Below are 18,904 nucleotides of genomic sequence, written 5' to 3'. Positions count from 1 at the left end.
GAGCCCGAGGTTGTTTCGGTTTGTTGTCACACGATGTTCTGCCTTCATGAAACTGTCGCACCCACGAACGCACTTTTGACACATCCATAACTCCATCACCACATGTCTCCTTCAACTGTCGAGTTTCAGTTGGTTTCACACCACACAAATTCAGAAAACTAATGATTGCACGCTGTTCAAGTAAGGAAAACGTCGCCATTTCAAGTATTTAAAACAGTTCTCATTCTCGCCGCTGGCAGTAAAATTCCATCTGCCGTACGGTGCTGCCATCTCTGGGACGTATTGACAATGAACGCGGCCTCATTTTAAAACAATGCGCATGTTTCTCTCTCTTTCCAGTCCAGAGAAAAAAAAAATTGGAGGCCTTAGAGAACTTTAATGCACCTTGTATGAGGATGGCTGCACAAAGTTGTGAGGGTAATTTTGGTCTGAAGGCCTCCACGAGATCCTTGACATTTGGTGAGGCACTGCTGTCACTGCAATGACAACAGCCCTGGGTGGCTAGGCTGTATGTAACTGTTGTGGAATGGGTGGCAGCTGTGGTGTAAATGAATGTATTTTTAATTGATGGTAGACTATGTGGGTCAAAGTACTAATGTTGCCATCCCTTAGGTGCTCAGCACTGAGGGAGTTGGTTTGCTGGGTTGAGAACTAGGTGAAGCAAATGGGGAGAAGCTTTGTTGACCGTCATTCTTACACACCATTTGTGAGTAACAGTAAAGTGAGAAACATGCAGTGTACCAGATGTATCCTCCGACACTTACTGTGGCTTGCTGAGCATAGCTACAGAAGTAAATCTTCATTTCTTTTTCAAATGTTTCACTGATGGTAACTACTACCACTAGTTACAGACTTCAGTAATGAATGCAACTAGCTGTATGAAATGTTAACCTACCACCACTTCTTTTGATGTGTTCCACAAGAGCACCAAATCTGTAGATACTTAGTTTGATGCCTTCCACATTTCGACAGCCTTTCACAGGTGTGATGGCATGTTTGCTGCCTGTCTCCAGTGAATATTTTACACGAGGACTGTACAGTTCGATATAAACATTGCTACTGTGCATTAAGTATACCTTCTCATCTAATCAGGTAATAATGCAAGAGTACACTCAACAGCTGCCAGCTGCCCTCCGTATCTCCCACTGCAGGAGATGCTAAATTTTATTACCTTCACATACAGAATTCTCCTGCCCCAATTAACAGACTAAATCCAGTGTCACTGGAAGAAAGCCAGAACATGTCACAAATATTGACTTGTAGTCAGTGTACCAGAGCTGTTGTTTGTGAAAAGTCAGGATGTATTGCTATTTGCCACTATTCTTGCAACTGAAAATGCTAGATGGTTGTGGATTCTACATGCTTTCAATATGGTTGTATCCTCAATTTATGATGTTTCTTATAATGTTATCAGCCAATGTCAAAGTACTGGACGTGTATATCAGTTACATGCCTGGCAGCAAAATAATATGTATAAACCTGAAAAACATGTACTGGAGTACACTGTATGAGGTAGGAACCTAATCTGAACTGGTAACAGTATGCCTGGTGCTTAACAAAACAGTGTATCCACAGTTCTGATTTTTATTTTATAAGAAATCATGTTTTGTTCCTTCCACCCCTCTTCTGTAACAGTAATACGAGTCCCCCTCCCCTCAGGTTAGATCGTGCATAAGCTCTTGCATTACATCTGCAAAAAATAACTGCTGTAATTGAAGATAATTGACTTTACTACAGTAATTGAGCATGCAGTTTACCAGTATTGGACAGTTATTAAAATGCATGGTTTTGGATTCAGGGCACTGTTCATGGATTATCAATAGTCTGCTATAAAATAAATGGAAACACTATACTGCTTTCAGTAATGGTTAGCAGAATATTTCTGTGTAATTTGTCTTACATATGTACTTTTGTTTCTCTTTTCTGGAACTTGCCATCAGAATTTATGCTCTTGGATCATCACAAGCTTCCAACAGAGGCAGCTTGCCATTGCTTTTGGCATATACATGTGCTAACCATCTGAACGTCGGTATATGTAGAGGCTCACCCTCTCCATGCTATATGTTCTCAGTCCACGAAACACCATTTCTTTCCTACTGTAGTTGGAATTTGTAGCATTCTCATCAAAATCAGCATGGCAGTGTGCATATTTCTAGTACAGATTTTGTGACATGTCACATGTCACTTAAAGATGCAATGCTTTTTCCATGACAGTAGGGTGGCCATTATGCTCCTTCAGACCCGTGTTTCACATCACATCAAATACACGTGATTTATGTTTTATTTAAGAAATGAAGACAGTATCAAAGTCAGTCAAGTGTCTGATGTGATCATATTGCAGTACAATGTGACGAGAAAGAATGACTAGTCTCAAAACTTAATAGCACTGCACTGCTATTGGAGATTAACATTTCAAATGTGCATGGGATGCAAATATTTTGTCACTATATACCATTTACAATTCACAGTTATGTTACTCATAATTAAAGTTTCTTGTGCTCATATTTAACGCCTGATATGCTAAGGCACCAAGGACGATGAGCTTATTAAAATTTAAAGACAGTTTGTGGAAGATATGGACATTAGCACAGTAATAGAAGCTACAAATACTCTATTTCTATCATTTACCTGTACACGCGGATGTTGAGACAACATGTAAACTACGGCATTTGCGACATCTTCTGCTTCAAGACAAGGCGCTACGTTGAAGATGTCAGAAGTTATTTTCTTTGAATGAGAGAAAATCTCAGTCTTCACCAGCCCAGGAGAAATCGCCTGCAAATTAAATAAGTTTGAGAATTTTATCACAAAGATAAAAAATCAAAATGAAACCGATAGCATTGTTGGCAAAACTGATGGTTTCTAAACTTGCGAGATTTCAGCCCAGTTTAGGTGCTTTTCCAAATTATTTCGACAGATGCCCTCTTAGTCCTCAACTGAAGAACGTTCATTTTTTGTACTTATCGAAAACAGAACTATTAATCAGCTATAAAAACTATCTCTGGAAATTACCTAGGAGCAGCACATGGTTTGGCAGTACGTATTTTTTGCATCATGGATAGAAATGTGGGCAATGGACAGATCTGAACTTTCCCGATATTCACATAGAGAGCAGCCAGATCAGATACTGAACCAGTTTAAGCAATAATGGGCGCCAAGCTATGCAGAGCTTAAAAAAAAAAAAAAAAGGGAAGTTAACTACTTATCAGTTTTACCAACAGAGGTTCTCATTTCTCCGACAGTGCTAGAACCATTTGATTCCTGTCGTTAACATGTAGAATAACTACATATTTAAACGATAGCTGACCAAGCTCTAGAAAACCATATATCACTTAAGCCAAGGGCCTCGGTCCAGATTTTATACCAATCAGGATCATCTCAGAGTATGCCGATACAATAGCTCCATATTTAGCTATTATATACAATCGCTCGCTCACAGAAAGATCCGTACCTAAAGACTGGAAAACTGCTCAAGTCACACCAATACCCAAAAAGGGAAATAGGAGTAATCCGCTGAATTATACGCCCATATCACGTCGACTTGCAGTAGGGTTTTGGAACATATACTTAATTCGAACATTATGAATTACCTCTAAGAAAACAATTTATTCACTCAATTAGCGCGGATTCATAAAATATCGTTTTCGTGAAACAACTAGCTCCTTATACTCATGAAGTAATGAGTGCTATCGACAGGGGATGTCAAATTGAGTCCATATTTTTAGATTTCCAGAAGGCTTTCGACACCGTTCATCGCAACCGTCTTCTAACAGACCTGTGCGCCCATGGAATATCGCCTCGATTGGGCGACTGGATTCGTGATATCCTATCAGAAAGATCACATTTCGTAGTAATAGAAAGTCATCAAGTAAAGCGGAAGTAATCCGGTGTTCCCAAAGGAAGTGTTATAGGCCCTCTATTGTTCCTGATCTATATGACGTATGAGACAATTTGATTAGCCATCTTAGATTATTTGCAGATGATGCTGTTATTTACCGTCATGTAAAGTCGGTTGACCAAAACGAATTGCAAAATTATTTAGATAAGATATCTGTATGGAGCGAAAAGTGGCTGTAAATTGAACTCAATACTTAGGGATTACAATTACAAATCTAAATTGGAACGATCACTTAGATCATGTTGTGGGTAGAGCAAACCAGACTGCTATTCACTGGCAGAACACTTAGGAAGTGCAACAGATCTACTAAAGAGACTGCTTACACCATGCTTGTCCGCCTTATTCTGGAGTATTGCTGTGCGGTGTGGGATCCGCATCTGGTGGGACTGATTGATGACATCGAGAAAGTACAGAGAAAGACAGCTCGTTTCGTATTATCACGAAGTAGGGGAGATAGTGCCCCAGACGTGGTATGTCAATTGGAGTGGCCATCTTTAAAACAAAGGAGTTTTTAGTCGCGACGGGATGATCTCATGAAATTTCAACCACCAGTTTTCTCCTACGATTGCGAAAACTTTGTTGGCACCCACCTACATAGGGAGAAATAATCACGATACAGTAAGAGAAATCAGGGCTCGCACAGAAAAATTTAAGTACTCGTTTTTCGCGCGCGCCGTTCGAAAGTGGATGGTAGAGAGACGGCTTGAAGGTGGTTTACTGAACCCTCTGCCAGGCATTTTATTGGGAATGGAGTTATCACGTAGGTGATAATATTGAGAAAGTTACTGCTAGGGCTACATGATTAAGCCTTCCTGAACAATGATGGCTAAGAAGTATACAACATCGTAATTTATTCTGTACTGTCAATTTGTATTAAGTATTTCTGTGTATTCTGACGGAACTATAGTCAACAGTTAATAAATTCATGCAGAAAGGCGTCAGTTTAACATCTATTTAGTCACACTAGACGTCTGGACATCAAATAGAGGTTACAAAATAATATTTAGCATACATATGACTAACAATGGACAATTTTTTTAATAAATTGGCAAGGCATTCTAAAGGATTTAAACTTTATTTTGCTGTGAGTGCACTCAAATGGACTGAGGCCCGTAAACTATGGACCGATTCACTTAGGGTATAGAGGCACTACCCACTCACAGGGCTAATTCAGCTGAAATAAATGTCGCAAGAGTGCGCTAGTTCCTCACAGATGCGAGGTAGTTTTGCCTTCAGCGTGTGCCAGCATCTGTCATGTGGTTGTAGTGAAAGTGTTTTCCGTTAAATTGACGGGACAGAACAACAAACTCCAGAGGTAAGCAAACTGTGATGGATTAGTGCCATAATTAAAGCATTATGCCTAACAAAATAAGGCGCACCATGCACAAAATGTTAAATTTTAAACTCTTGTTACTTGTGTAATAATGTAGGTCGTGCGCGTGCGTGCGCGTGCGCGTGCCTCTCAACTATCGCTGGCGTTTTCCACAGAACTGATTTGCCACACCTTTCGAAATATGTGCCAATGGGGCTATTTCCACTGTCAAATTATTAGTTTAACTGATGTTTCACTGCGAAATTCTATAGAAAGTTTTCTTGGCTTCTTTTCAGATGGACTGAGCATACAAAAAGCCAAGTGGTTCATGGTCCGAGGAAGATATAAATCAAGCAATATATAGTTTTTACAGGCAGCTCCTCTAGATGAAGTGCCAGCAATGTGCTACATGGTTTCAAGAAGTGTGTGGGGGTGCGAAAGGACGAAAAAGGTTTATTTGGGATAAATGCTTGTGACTGACAAATACAATGGGCGGTATAGCCTTTCTATTAGTACGACCATTTTTATATATTGTCATAATTGCCTTCAAGTGTTTAATACTTTGTCCGTGTGAAGGAATTTCGACCTGTTATATACTGGAATGTGTTCAGATGTGTACCTAACTTATCGTACTGGCAGATCCTTAAAATGTTTGTCATATTATACAGGGTGTATCAAATGTACGACAGAAATTGCAAGACACCTTCCGAACAGAGGAATAAATTTACATGAACAGGTGTGTGCGGTTATAACTAGTTTTCTCCAACTCAATGATGGGAAACACTGAACAGGACGTTAGAATCATGGGGAACATGCACTATTGCTGACATCTGGTTTCGTTGGGCACCGCCACCTGTTTTTCATGTCCCTGTTACCATGCGACTTACGTCATTTCTTATTTACATGTAACGTTCGTACTGATGGCTAGATCAGTTAATTTTTACAAGCACACTGGTTACTACGTAGAGTTAATCACATACTTGACTCGTGTAATTACAGTCTACAGAAATTCAGAGAAGGCAGCTGCCCATTTGATGTATGTTTCAGCTGACAGCAATGGCACTCGCGCTCAACGTTTGTACCGGGAGATTTCCAGGAAGAAGGTGCCAACAAGATCTTTTGAATCCATTGATCGTTGACTAAGGGAACATGGAGCATTTAAACCTGATACTCGCGACCGGAAGAGGCCTAGAAGGGCGAGGGCACCGCAACGGGAGGAGGCAGCTAACGGCGACCCTAGTGTCATTTGCAACAATCTTTACCACATGACAATCTGTGGAGTGTTACATGAGGACTAGCTGTATCCATACAATTTACCGTGTGTACAGGCACTATTAGCAGCTGATTTCCCTGCTCAGGTACTCTTCTCTGATTGGTACATGCAACGAAGTTTAAACGAGTTGAATAGCCTCGCTTTACCCTACTACTGTTTTGGAATTGCAGTTGAAGGGTTTTGCTCACGGCTTTCAAATGGCTCTGAGCACTATAGGAGTTAACTGCTGAGGTCATCAGTCCCCTAGAACTTAGAACTACTTAAACCTAACCAACCTAAGGACATGGCACACATCCATGCCCGAGGCAGGATTCGAACCTGCGACCGTAGCGGTCACGCGGTTCCAGACTGTAGCACCTAGAACCACTCAGTCATCCGGAAAGACGTTGCCGGCCGGAGTGGCCAAGAACAAAGTAAACTTTCTAGTGCTCTAGCTGATCTCGTCTAAGCCCATAACTCATTTTCAGATATAATAGTTTCAGACAACGGTTTGAAATGGCACTGGCACCTGTATCCAGGTCCGTGGGAGTGCTACACTATCACCCGAACGTGTAAACAGCAAAAATAAGCACTTTGTACAAAACTTCAAAAATTGTAAACTGCAAGGAGCAGTGGTAGCCGATGCAGCGAACTTACCCCAACGCGTATCTTGCTGCCCCTGGCGACCAAATCTTTACGTAAGCCTTCCAACAGCGTATTGACTGCGTGTTTGCTTGCGTAATACATCGCCAGGTCACTGTTGTACGGCGGAGTGTGAGCAGCCAAGCTGAAAAAGCCGGAAGATATGTAAGTAGATCGACAAAAATTAAACTACACGTATTCTCGCATTGTTATATGTAGAGAATTCTATTTTCTATCAACAGACGTAGCATTTTTCTCAGGCATCCCCTAAAAGACAGAGCTTCGGTATCCACTAAAATTGAAGATGCGATGGAAATGTAGAAACACAGCAGAAACAGACTGCCTTGTCTTACGACTTTCGTTACTTCAATTGGCTTGATAATGTGCTATTTCGCTTTCTTTTGACGCCTATCTACCTACCATAGTGCTTGCACACTTGCCCTTCCTGGAATCTAAGTACAGACTTGGGTTACAGAATTCTCTGATCTTTAGGAGTTCTCCTCAGCTACATTAAACTGCACACTTAACATCGCCAAAACGGAAAATATTGCAGTTTTATCAATAACCTGATACTGTTCACGCAAAAGTATGCCAAAAATTATGCCAATGCCAGCTGTGGTTACAGAACCACGCCGAAATAATGTCTTCACTACTTTTCTGTAGCTTCTTGTCAGCCCTTGCGAGCTGCAGAAAGGAACCAGTTTCACAGCATGGACCACGAATTCCATTGTCGATTCCCAATAAACATGGCGGAAGTATGTATGCCACTGAACCGTCCAGTTCCCATTAGGACATCCTGTCCCCTTGATGCACAATGGAATCACAGCAGTAGTTTACCACTGGTCTGTCGAGAAAAGTCTCACGACACTGATTCTGCATTAGTTTTATGTAACAGACCTCTTAATTATCTCTGAAGAACAGTTATGCTATATTGTTTTTCCCTCTGTACTTAGTATGACAGTCGAAGAAAAAAAGCAAAAGGGAATACCATTTTCTGTGCTAGAAGAGACGGGAATTTCCAGGTCGAAAAGAATGTATTTTCATGGAATGGCACCTTGTCTGTGGGTGCAACACTGGGCCACATGGAGTTTCAGTGTTACGATTTCTGCGTTCCTGTCTGCATGTTGCACAATGTGGAACTGGAGATATGAAGATTACCTTTTTCGTACATCTGACCTTTGTATCTGCACACTGAGTGTACTAATGTGTGCAAACTGTTTACCAGTTAGCACGCAAATGGACAAAACATCTGAGCTGTCGTAAAGTCGAGGGTGTCAAACGAGCATTCTAAATAAACATAACCTTGGCCCTGTAAGTCAGCTAATACCAGGTGCAGATCATAAAATTGTTAGATATGCTGCTGTCACATACCTAGAATTAGAATGCATGAGTTGATAAAAGTGAAAGTTTGGGATCTATTCTAGAAAGACAGAACAGCTATTCCTTTTTTATTCCACATATAATTTATCAACTGTTTTCAAGGGTCAGGTGATAATCATGTTCAATTACTTTTGACACTCCATAACAAATATTTGATTCTTGGACATATTGAAATAATTACTAAAAATCGTCATCTCTACACATGGAAATTTTTTATCACAAGAAAGTGATTATTAAAAATCACTCATCAGCTCATTTAAATCTACATTGTCGTAGCTGGTCAGTTCATTGAGTTGGTGGAGAATAAATTTACTTTTTTGAACTAACGAAAAAACTCATACTCTGTGAGGGTATGTTAGTATCCTCGCTTTTGATATTCAGTGATCAAAGCATGCACAAGTTGGAGTCAGCAAAATCCAGACAACATTTACTGTGGCCTATTGAGCAATGGTACTTTACCAAGTGGCATCTGCAACTGTGTTGTTGACATGATGGATCTGAAACGCTAATTCCCTACTCTGCCCTTGACTGAATTCAGTCGCAACTTTCCTGCATTCCATAGAAAGTTAATCTTTCCCTAGTCGAAATAACGGCTATTGCACATTCACTGTGGGTTGGAGCGATGTGCACAAATTCTTTGCCCACAGAAATTCCCACCGGAATAATTCACTACCGCTTTGCTATCTTTCACCATGATATGTGAAGAATATCGTCGTCACTTTGCAGAAAGCAAAGCTCTTTAACACCCTCACTTACTTTCACACACTTGTGTAGTCTGCCACGAGAGAGAGAGAGAGAGAGAGAGAGAGAGAGAGAGAGAGAACGCCAGCCTTAATTTTAGGTCTCTAAATGTTTTTATGTAATGGGGATCTCCCCTCCGTGTCGAGTCTGCCTCACCAAGTATGGCTTCACCCAATCACCATCTCGCTTAAGGTGAATACATTTAATTTTTCTTGCTGGGTCGCAGCCTAGCGAGGCTGATGACGTGCAGCCATTTACCCTCAGTCCCAGCCTTTGCGTTGAAAAAGAATATTATTGTGGCTCACCCTTCTCTTGCTAACTGGGAGTTTTATGGTGTTAGCCACCTGCTTGGTTTACCTCCAAAATGAGTTTCACTTTAACTTGTTTGTTCATGCCAGTTCATATATTGATATTGTTTTGTTAGTTTTCAGTACACGAGATTAACTGAAATGGCCTTTTGTTGATGTAATTTATTTTCGTGTAAGGTCTGTAAAATCCGGACACCTTACATGTTGATGCTGCCATACACTGCTGAACATTTATTCTGACAAATTTGAGGATGGCTTTAGGAGGTCTGTCACATTCATCTGGTCCTGTACTGGCCCAGGGCTACAGTTTACCTAACCTACACCAAAAAGAACATTTTGTTCATATATTTCACCAGACACAAACGTCTTAATGTGAACAGGTGATTTTTATAAGCAAACCAAGTATTACAAATGAAAGTTGAATAAGTCTCTTAAAAATTATTCCTCGTTTCTCCTCTTCAAGGGGTATTAACGTCACTCTGCAGGCAGCAGGGTTTCCTCAGTTATTCTGACTTTCTTACTTCAGGTTTTTAATTTCCAGTTTCAAACTAACATTCACAAGTTAGAAAAAAATGTGTTACGAACATTTCCTAGCTTTATTTCATAACTCATTGGATATCAGATTTAATCATAAGAGGATGTAGTTTCAGATCTTTGAATCAAGAAGTGGCAGCCATATTCGTATTAATACAACATGAACATACTTTGCATGTTATCTTGAAATGTACTTACTATTTAGGTACTGAAGTAACCCACCATATAAGTAATAAACAGGTAACTATCAATCTTTGGGGATTGATTCTGTGTGCACCTTGTCAAATTACTTCTTGGGCCAGGATATGTTTTTCAGTCTCTCAAATTCAATTACGTTAAAGACAAGTTTTGTCTCTTTCCCCTTTTGGAAAAATTTCTGCGGATGTCCATGCTACCTTCCTAAACCCACTGCCAACAAGATCTATGAAGATCTAAATAGCCCCTACAATACCTCTTCCATTTCCAGTATTCTTAATTCCACCTACTACTGAACTAACTATGCCAGAATATCTCAGCCGTTTTACAACCAACATTTCCTTCTGTGAAATATGCTACTCCTATTCAGGTTTAACTTTTCCATTTTTTATGAAGGCAAAGAATTTCACAGATGAAAACCGACCTGTATTCTTGTATCTTCTACACACCCAACCGCAAGACAACATGTGGAAAATCCAGGAGCATAGAATACAGTGAAAAATAACTTCCCAAATGATACTTTAATGAAGTATGTGGAACACACACACACACACACACACACACACACACACACACACACACACACACACAGTTTGCAACTGTGTGTCTTGGAAACAGCCAACTATCAGCTCCCTTTCCGTCAAGACCGGGCCTGAAGCATCTACGAGGGTGAGTCAAATGAAAACCTTAAATTTGAAATAACAAATCGAAATTTCGCGTCGTTATCCTGTAAGTTGGTAAGCGTGCCACAAACAAAGTGCAGAATGGCCTGTAGGTGGCAGCATAGTGCAGATGCACACATACTGTCTCAGTATCAGTATAAAGATGGCCACCCCACTTGCGACTTGCACCAGGGAAGAACAGCGTTCTGTTATTCGGTTTTTGCGTAGTGAAGGTGTGACACCTATTGAAATTCATCAATTCATCGACGAATGAAGGTTCAGTACAGTGATGCATGTTTGTCACAGCAGCCAGTCTACGAATGGACTAGGAAGTTCGCAAATGGTATGACGTCAGTGGAAGATGCTCCTCGTCCAGGTCAGGCACAAAGAGTTGTGACTCCACAGAACATTGCAGCATTTGAAGCCATAGTGAAGGAAAACCGCCGAGTGACACTGAATGACATTGCAGCATGTTTACAGATTAGTCATGGGTCAGCACACCACATTGTGCATGATGTGTTCCAGTTTCACAAAGTGCCTGCAAGATGGGTACCACAGCAGCTGACTCCTGAAATTAGAGAACGACGTGTTGATACTTGTGAAGAACTACTTCGGCTCTTTGAACGAGGCGGTGATGGATTCCTTGCAAGAATCGTTACTGGGGACGAAACCTGGGCTCACTTCCACCAACCGGAAACGAAGAGAGCGAGCAAGGAATGGCGCCATTCCTCATCACCAAAACCAAAGAAGTTTCGAACAGAACCATCAGCAAGGAAGGCCATCCTGACTCTTTTGGGACGAAAAAAGGCGTCATTATGGAGCATTACATGCCTAGAGGGACCACTGTCACCAGCGCATCATACACAGATTTCCTAATAAATCATCTGTGGCCTGCAATCAAATCAAAGCGATGTGGATTGCTGTCAGCAGGTGTCCTTTTGCAACATGACAATGCAAGGCCCCACACTGCCCGTACAACAGTTGCAACAATCACAGACCTGCATTTTGACTGTCTTCCTCATCCACCTACTCACCAGACCCTGTCCCAAGTGATTTCCGTATGTTTGGACCACTCAAAGACGCAATGGGAGGAAAAAAGTTCCGTTCTGATGAAGAGGTACGCCACGCGGTGCATGAGTGGTTGCGCGGACTACCAAAAGAAATTTTTGTAAAGGAATTTATGCACTTTGTAAGCGCTGGAGGACTTGCATTGAGCGTGGGGGGAGATTATGTTGAAAAGTGATACAGCTTTGTACAACTTCTGCACAATAAACAATATTTAAAAAATATTTAAGGTTTCCATTTGACTCATCCTCGCAATTCATTTCCTACAACATGAGAGTAACTTTTCCACGGAATAATGGGAGACGAACTGATTTGATAAATCAAGGATGGAAACAGGTAACAACCTTATTATAATCTACTGCAGAGAAACATCTATCATCTGAAAAGAAAACCACAGTTGATATAATGGAATTCATACACTGAAAAAGGCACTGAGGACTGTAGCAAAAGAGCCTGGGGCAAGATAGTGCTTGTAGGTCTGGGAGATAATGCTCCGTCAGTCAAGAAAAACCGCACACAAGTTTTTAAAGGACAAAAAGTGGAACACCTAGGTGAGGGCAACCAATAGAGATGTGATCAAATTATAGCGTATAGCGGTAGAACGAGGCAGAATACCATAGCGGCTGCATGGACGTGTCTGGACTGATTGCAATTGCATTTGCCAGTGGCTATTGGCCATAGTAATGTCAGGTGGTCACATTGTGGCAGCTAGCGGGCAACAAGATCATTGGTTCCCAGAATGAAATTTTCACCCTGCAGCGGAGTATTTTTAATGTGTTTTACGTTGTGAAAGACCGAATGGCTCCGCTAATAGTATCTCTGATAGCCACAGCAGCAGAAGACAGACTGGCGACTTCAAACGTATAGGTAAACATTAACTTGAGTTACGTATTTGCTTACAGTTAGTAGAGCAGGGACACTTTTCCTGAAACTGACAATTTGCATATACAATTAAAGGCATGTCAGAGTTGAATTTTTATGTTTCACACTTACACTAGAGTGAAAGATTTGTTTTTAGGATACCAACTTGGGAACATGGCTACATATTTGTCGGGATACCGGTACCTCACATGATGCGCGCTATGATGGTAACTTTACAGCTACCATGCATTCTGCATACAACAAAATGTTTTATAGTTTTCTGTTACTTTAAGGTAACACGGTAAGTATTTATAGCGCTCTTCAGTTTGAAATAGACAACAAAAATAGTAAACATTTCGTTACATGCAGACTGGATGACGATTTTCAGCATCACAACTAATAGTCATGTTATGTACCCGTATGTGAACAAATTTAACGGTATTCCAAATTATTCTAGACCTAAACCTTTCACCATAGCTTAGTTTTACAGCTCGTAATGTCTAAACTGACAGTCTAACGTAAAACATTTAACATCTAGTACTACTACTTTTGGCTAAAAGTTAACATATACCAGAGTTTAACGTACAATAATTTTTCGGAATGAAGAAAGCCCACTGAAGCAGGTACGTAAAGTGCAGAAAATATCTTGCATAAGACGCAATGGAAGATTTTTCTATGAAAAATTTTCTATGTTTAAAAAATCTGTATCAAATCAGCAGCTATAAAAGTTCAGAGTTGGTTTTTACACCAGAAAATTCTCCAGTGTCTACTATAACTTAGCGAAAGCAAACTGTATTTGCCCGTTCTGACTGTATTTGGAGTGGGCTATCTTAGGTGGCCCACAATAAGGAGGGCGAACATTAATCAAACCGACAAACTGCAGGGAGGGATTCATGACTGCAAATGGAGGAGGAAAGGTCCCATGAACATGTGTGCGGAAATTTGTCTTTGCCACGGTGGATGTTGCTGACTAATGACGTTCCTTCTGACCACGTACTGTGTGTTCCTTGGGTGTTTGATTGTTGCAGTGTACTGTAAGCAGCAGAATGCCTGGAACGAACCGAAACTGTTTATGTGAGGCCAAGCAGATGGAAACGGTCGAGACGCAGCACGGCTATACCAAAACAAGTACCCTCACAGACACCAATCTCCTCACACAACATTTCAAGCCGTGTTTTACGTTTGTGTGCTCGTTTCCATTTGCTTTGCCGTACGCAAGCACCATCTCGGCTTGTTCCCGACATGAATACCGGACCATTCTGCTGCTTATAGTACGCTGCGTCAATCACACGGCCGGCAATACAGAAAGAACACACGGTATGTTATCAGAGAAACTGATTTATCAACACCATTACCATGGTAACGATGGATTTCCCGACATGTTCATAGGACATTTTTCTCTTCGTTTCTAATCAGGAATGTGTGTCTGCAGTGTTGGTTTTAATAATAATCAGCCTGTAGACAACTTTTAAGTATTCTATTCAGGGACAGAGAGTGATTTTGTTTAACCTGCATTCAAGGATGAAAGGATTTTCAGGGCTGAAATGGAGACTGACTACACAGCTCATACCCCTGACAAGGGAAACTTCACGTCCCTCCCTCCCTCCCCCCCCCCCCCCACCCCCCAGATGGGTGCGTAAATGAGAGTGTAGTTACAAGCCGTCACTGACTTCAGTATCAAATAATGACTTTAGTATTATAAATTTATTTGAATCTCATGTTTTTCGATTTACACCCCATAGAATTTAGCTCACTTTCACACTAGATCTACTTGAACAAGAAATACAACACTGCTACAACACATTACAAATCACAACTTACATTCGTACCGGTTAAAGGAGGCATTTCATGTGGCGTCTTGACATTTGTAAACATTAGTGCACTGTTCTCTCCAGTGAGTCACGAATTCTTCCAGCACACCGTGATAATCTCATTAAACTAGACAAAACTGTACAGTTTACTGCTCCACTTCTACCATTTCAACTGGAATGCTAAGCACTTCACTTTAGACATGACCTAAGGCAGAAAAATTAAGAGGGTCGAGGTCAAGTGAGCGTGAAGGTCACGATACAGGCCCCGCTGGACTTTTCCATCTCTGACGATGTTGGCTAAACGTTCCGGTGAAATGAGTGCAGTTAGAGGGAGACTTAATCGGAAACTTTCGATTTGTACCTCAATCATGCCTGAGTGGATGTCAGATAAATCGCACCGTTTTCGAATTTACGACAGTAACTGCACTGTTTTCGCGTCCAGTTAGCCCTCCTCCCCCCACTTGATACGCTATATATACCCTCCACTGCTACTGCTACCACATGCCGTCTGTGAGTGGTTATTTCGCTTTGACTTCTAACGGACTGCATTCACAATGTGTGCTGTATAAATGTACTTAGTCTGCTGACCTCTATTTACCTGTGATTCTTGAGTTTCTCCCGGCGTATTTGATAATCAAAATATCTATGGGTGTACTGCCGGTCTACAGTATCCAACGGGCACAATATGTCGTCGATCATACATGTCGCCATCATCAGGTGAACTGACTGACAGCTCCTGTGAACGTACCGGCGAGGAGATCCGTACGCTACGGCTGCTCAGGGGGAACTGGGTTCGGTCGCGGCGGCGTCCGATTTAAATACCCTCCGCCCGCGGCGCGCTCCCTCCGCTGTCCGCTCCCCGCGCCACGGTCGCGCGGTGGAACAGATTGCGACGGCGTCTGAGATGTCTGTGTGATGGCTCTGTCCGCCGTGGTCGTCACAACTACACGTTTGCTCGATTTACTCTATTAACCCACTCGCTGGTTCCCAAGCCTTGCTAAGATTATAGCCAGTCACGGTTTATGAGGTGGTCATTGGTGCGAATTTCGAAGGCCGCGAACAACGCTGTCCCAGTATCTCTACGTCTGTACCAGAATCCTCGTGCGTTCATACTTCATAGCGTGATTTTCCGACAAACAATGTTCAGCGACCGCCGACTTGCTCGGATACATCAGTCGAGTGTGCCTCTGGTGTTCACGGCATCGATCCTCGACAGTACGCATCGTCTGACCAATATACGACTTGCCACTGACACGGAATCTGGTACACGCCGGCCTTCCTCAAACCGATGTCATCTTTGATTATGTATTTACCTGTTAATATTTCTGAGGTGTTTTTAGTAGCATAGAGCAATAACGTTATTGAAGTATGTTTACTGTACCTCATGGTACGAAAATTTAACTTAAAATTCTCCAATTACTATATGTTAAGAAAATGTGTCTACTGTCCCTGGATTTTGAAAGTAACAGGACTATTTTCGAAGGATAAGAGTAGATATGATCCTATTATACAATAACAAGATTATGTTTGTCATATTCTACAGTTACACCAGTTGACTTGCAACATGGTGTTAGTTAAACTGGAATGTAACAAGTTGTGGTTAGGTATGGAAACGTAAAGGTGTCAAGTTAAATAGGGCGCTAATACTGTGAGAATCAATAAAAATTAACTCCTCAAAATTCACTTAACCCACATTCATAGGGACTTCTGGAAGGAAGTTACACATGTCACCCCACGCTAAGACGCAATAATTGTGTCGTACTGTCAGAAGAGACTACATGTTCCATGTTTCATGTTTCATGCAGAAAGGTCTGCTGCGTCAGAGGTAACAGTTGCCTCACAGTGCGCGACTGAAATGGAGCGCCAACTGGAAGCATATTCCGAAGCTGAACGGAAACTTACGAGTCTTGTGGGTAAAGCGTGTATAATTTGCATACAGATTCATCGTAGAAGACTGGCGGTATATTGATCCTATCCAATATCGCGTCCAACCGTAGTCAAATGGTGCAGAAAATCAAGCTCGCGCAGACATAGGAGATGCTAATCTTAAAATTTAGCTCTTTGACGACGCCACTCAATTTTTTAGGCAAGCTGAAAAACATCTTGAGTGATGCAAGTTTTTCAACAATTATGACGTTCATACAGTGGGTCTTTAATGGCTGCCTGACCAAGGAGCTGATTTCTGTTTTCGAGGAACTGAACGATTGGTAGAATGTTCCGAGCGTTTTAAGTTTGTGGCAACGTTGAAAAAACAGTCATGTTTCTGTGTCACTAAAGTGTAGCGCAGCATTCAGTATAATTAAGCTGTCCCCGTAATAATATGAAATTTACTTTATTAAGTCCCTCGTACATCAAGCATTACAGTTTATTCGTAGTGTACATTTACTTTAATCAGTGGATGAAGTGCACCGTTTAAATTCAGTATCGGTGCTGCCTTTTGAAGCTGTACAAGGATTCAGAGCCTCAGAGAGAAGCCCTACATATTAGACTGCTGCTTAAGTTCTTAGCGTTTTTCGGATGTCTATTCGGGTTGATATGGGTTTATTTATCGATCGTGATTTTTTATTTTTTTTACTGTTGCTGTTTGAGTGTACATATTGTCATTTGGAGATACTGACTGGAGCTATGGACTCTAGAAAATGTAGTGCCAAGTGAAGAAATCTTAACATTTACAACATATTCTTCTGTTTGAGCTCAGTAGGAGGGTGACAGCAGAGGAGGCCGCCAGAAACATTTGCGCCGTGTATGGGGATGATGCCATTGGGCAGAGCACTGCAAGAAAATCGTTTTCTCGTTTTAGTGAGTATTGTTTTGACATTAGTGACTCCACGTTCAGTAATATCTTCGGGGTTTGATGATCGTTGGAATGCATTAATCCTCGATGCCCACGTCAGTGAGCTCGATAACTGACGAATGTGGTAACTGTTCGTTCTACCGTAGTACGACATTTGTATGCAGTGGGCAAGGTTCAAAAATTGGATGTATGGGTACCTTACACTCCAAGCCAAAATCACATAAATCAGCAGGTGGCAGTATGTGCATCTCGTCTTGCTAGTCATAAATAGGCTCGTGAACAATACCTACCATTTCTATCCTGCATTGTTACTGATGACAAACTGAGTCTTTTATGCTATCAGAAGAAAGAGAAAGGAATGGGAGCGCAAAAGAGCAGCAACTCACCGTAAAAAGCTCTGTGCGCATCCACACAACAACGTTATGCATCAACCATTAAGACGTTTTTCAGACTCAGTCCGAGAACAACGACCAGGAAGCTTGTGTGAAGTGATGGTAAGCCATAATAGTGCCGCCCCCATGCTGCTTGGCAAAAAACACTACATAGGAGTCTGGAAGTCATTTCACACCCACTCCATATTCAGAAGATCTTGCGCCCCCCCCCCCCCCCCCCAAATTCTTTTCGTTGTCTAACAACCAATGCACTGTCTTTCCGGATGAAAACGCTCTCCGAACATGGATCGACTAGTTGTTCCCCTCAGAACGTGTTTTCTACAGTTGCTGAATCTAAAAGTTACCACAGCATTGACAGAATTAATAGTCGAATATATTATTGATTATTGTACCTTATGTTTATTAAAGTTAATAAAACTGTTACGAACATTCGCACCAACACTGTTCTTAATAGTTTTTCATTAGTGACTAACAAACCGAGTGTTCCGTCTGACTTATTTATTGACTTGAGAGGTGTCATCTGCTGCATGATCTAACAACAGTGCATGATGAAGCGCCTACCTGCTGATGTGGATGATGAAGCCGTCGTCGACGCCTCTGGCCAACATGTCCTGCACTGCTTCTCTGGTGCAGATGCTCAGACCCAGCACATTCACGTCCAGGACGCGTCTCCAGGAATCCGTAGGTGCAGCTGCAAAAAAAGGGTTCTACTCTTAAAGAAACCATGACAATATAACACCATGCATCAATAAATGGCAGTTTCCAGTATAATGGAAACAGCATTAAAGAAACGAAGACATGCACTGACAACGCTTTCATTATCATCCTCATCCCATAGAATAACTTCAGTACAGTTAAGTCTACAGTTACTTCCAACTTCCTCAGGAGCAGGCCTGATAACTTAAGCGCTTTGAAAATATGGGCGGTTCAACACACTGGTCACTGACGAGATTAACACAGACGTTTGGTCGCAGAGAGACATCAAGTGAACAGTTACGACAAATCGGAGTGCTTGCAAGAAAATGGAAAATCTGCAGTTAGTGCCAAGCTAGTTGTG

General features: G+C 41.5%; 1 protein-coding gene across 1 annotated transcript in view; it reads right to left on the bottom strand.

Moving 5' to 3' along the window:
• Window positions 1-2,553: 2,553 nt before the first annotated feature.
• Window positions 2,554-18,904, bottom strand: part of LOC124594533 (farnesol dehydrogenase-like) — a 39,773-nt gene continuing 23,422 nt past the window's right edge. The window contains exons 3-5 of the mRNA XM_047132906.1: window positions 18,409-18,538; window positions 7,120-7,249; window positions 2,554-2,775 (exon numbers count right to left, since the gene is read on the bottom strand). Coding sequence (XP_046988862.1) covers window positions 2,554-2,775; window positions 7,120-7,249; window positions 18,409-18,538 — 482 coding nt within the window. The remainder of the gene's footprint in view (window positions 2,776-7,119; window positions 7,250-18,408; window positions 18,539-18,904) is intronic.

This window comes from Schistocerca americana, chromosome 2, assembly GCF_021461395.2.
Source record: "Schistocerca americana isolate TAMUIC-IGC-003095 chromosome 2, iqSchAmer2.1, whole genome shotgun sequence".
Taxonomy (NCBI): domain Eukaryota; kingdom Metazoa; phylum Arthropoda; class Insecta; order Orthoptera; family Acrididae; genus Schistocerca; species Schistocerca americana.
The sequence above is the reverse complement of the archived record's forward strand: the minus strand, read 5'-3'. Positions and strand labels throughout refer to the sequence as shown.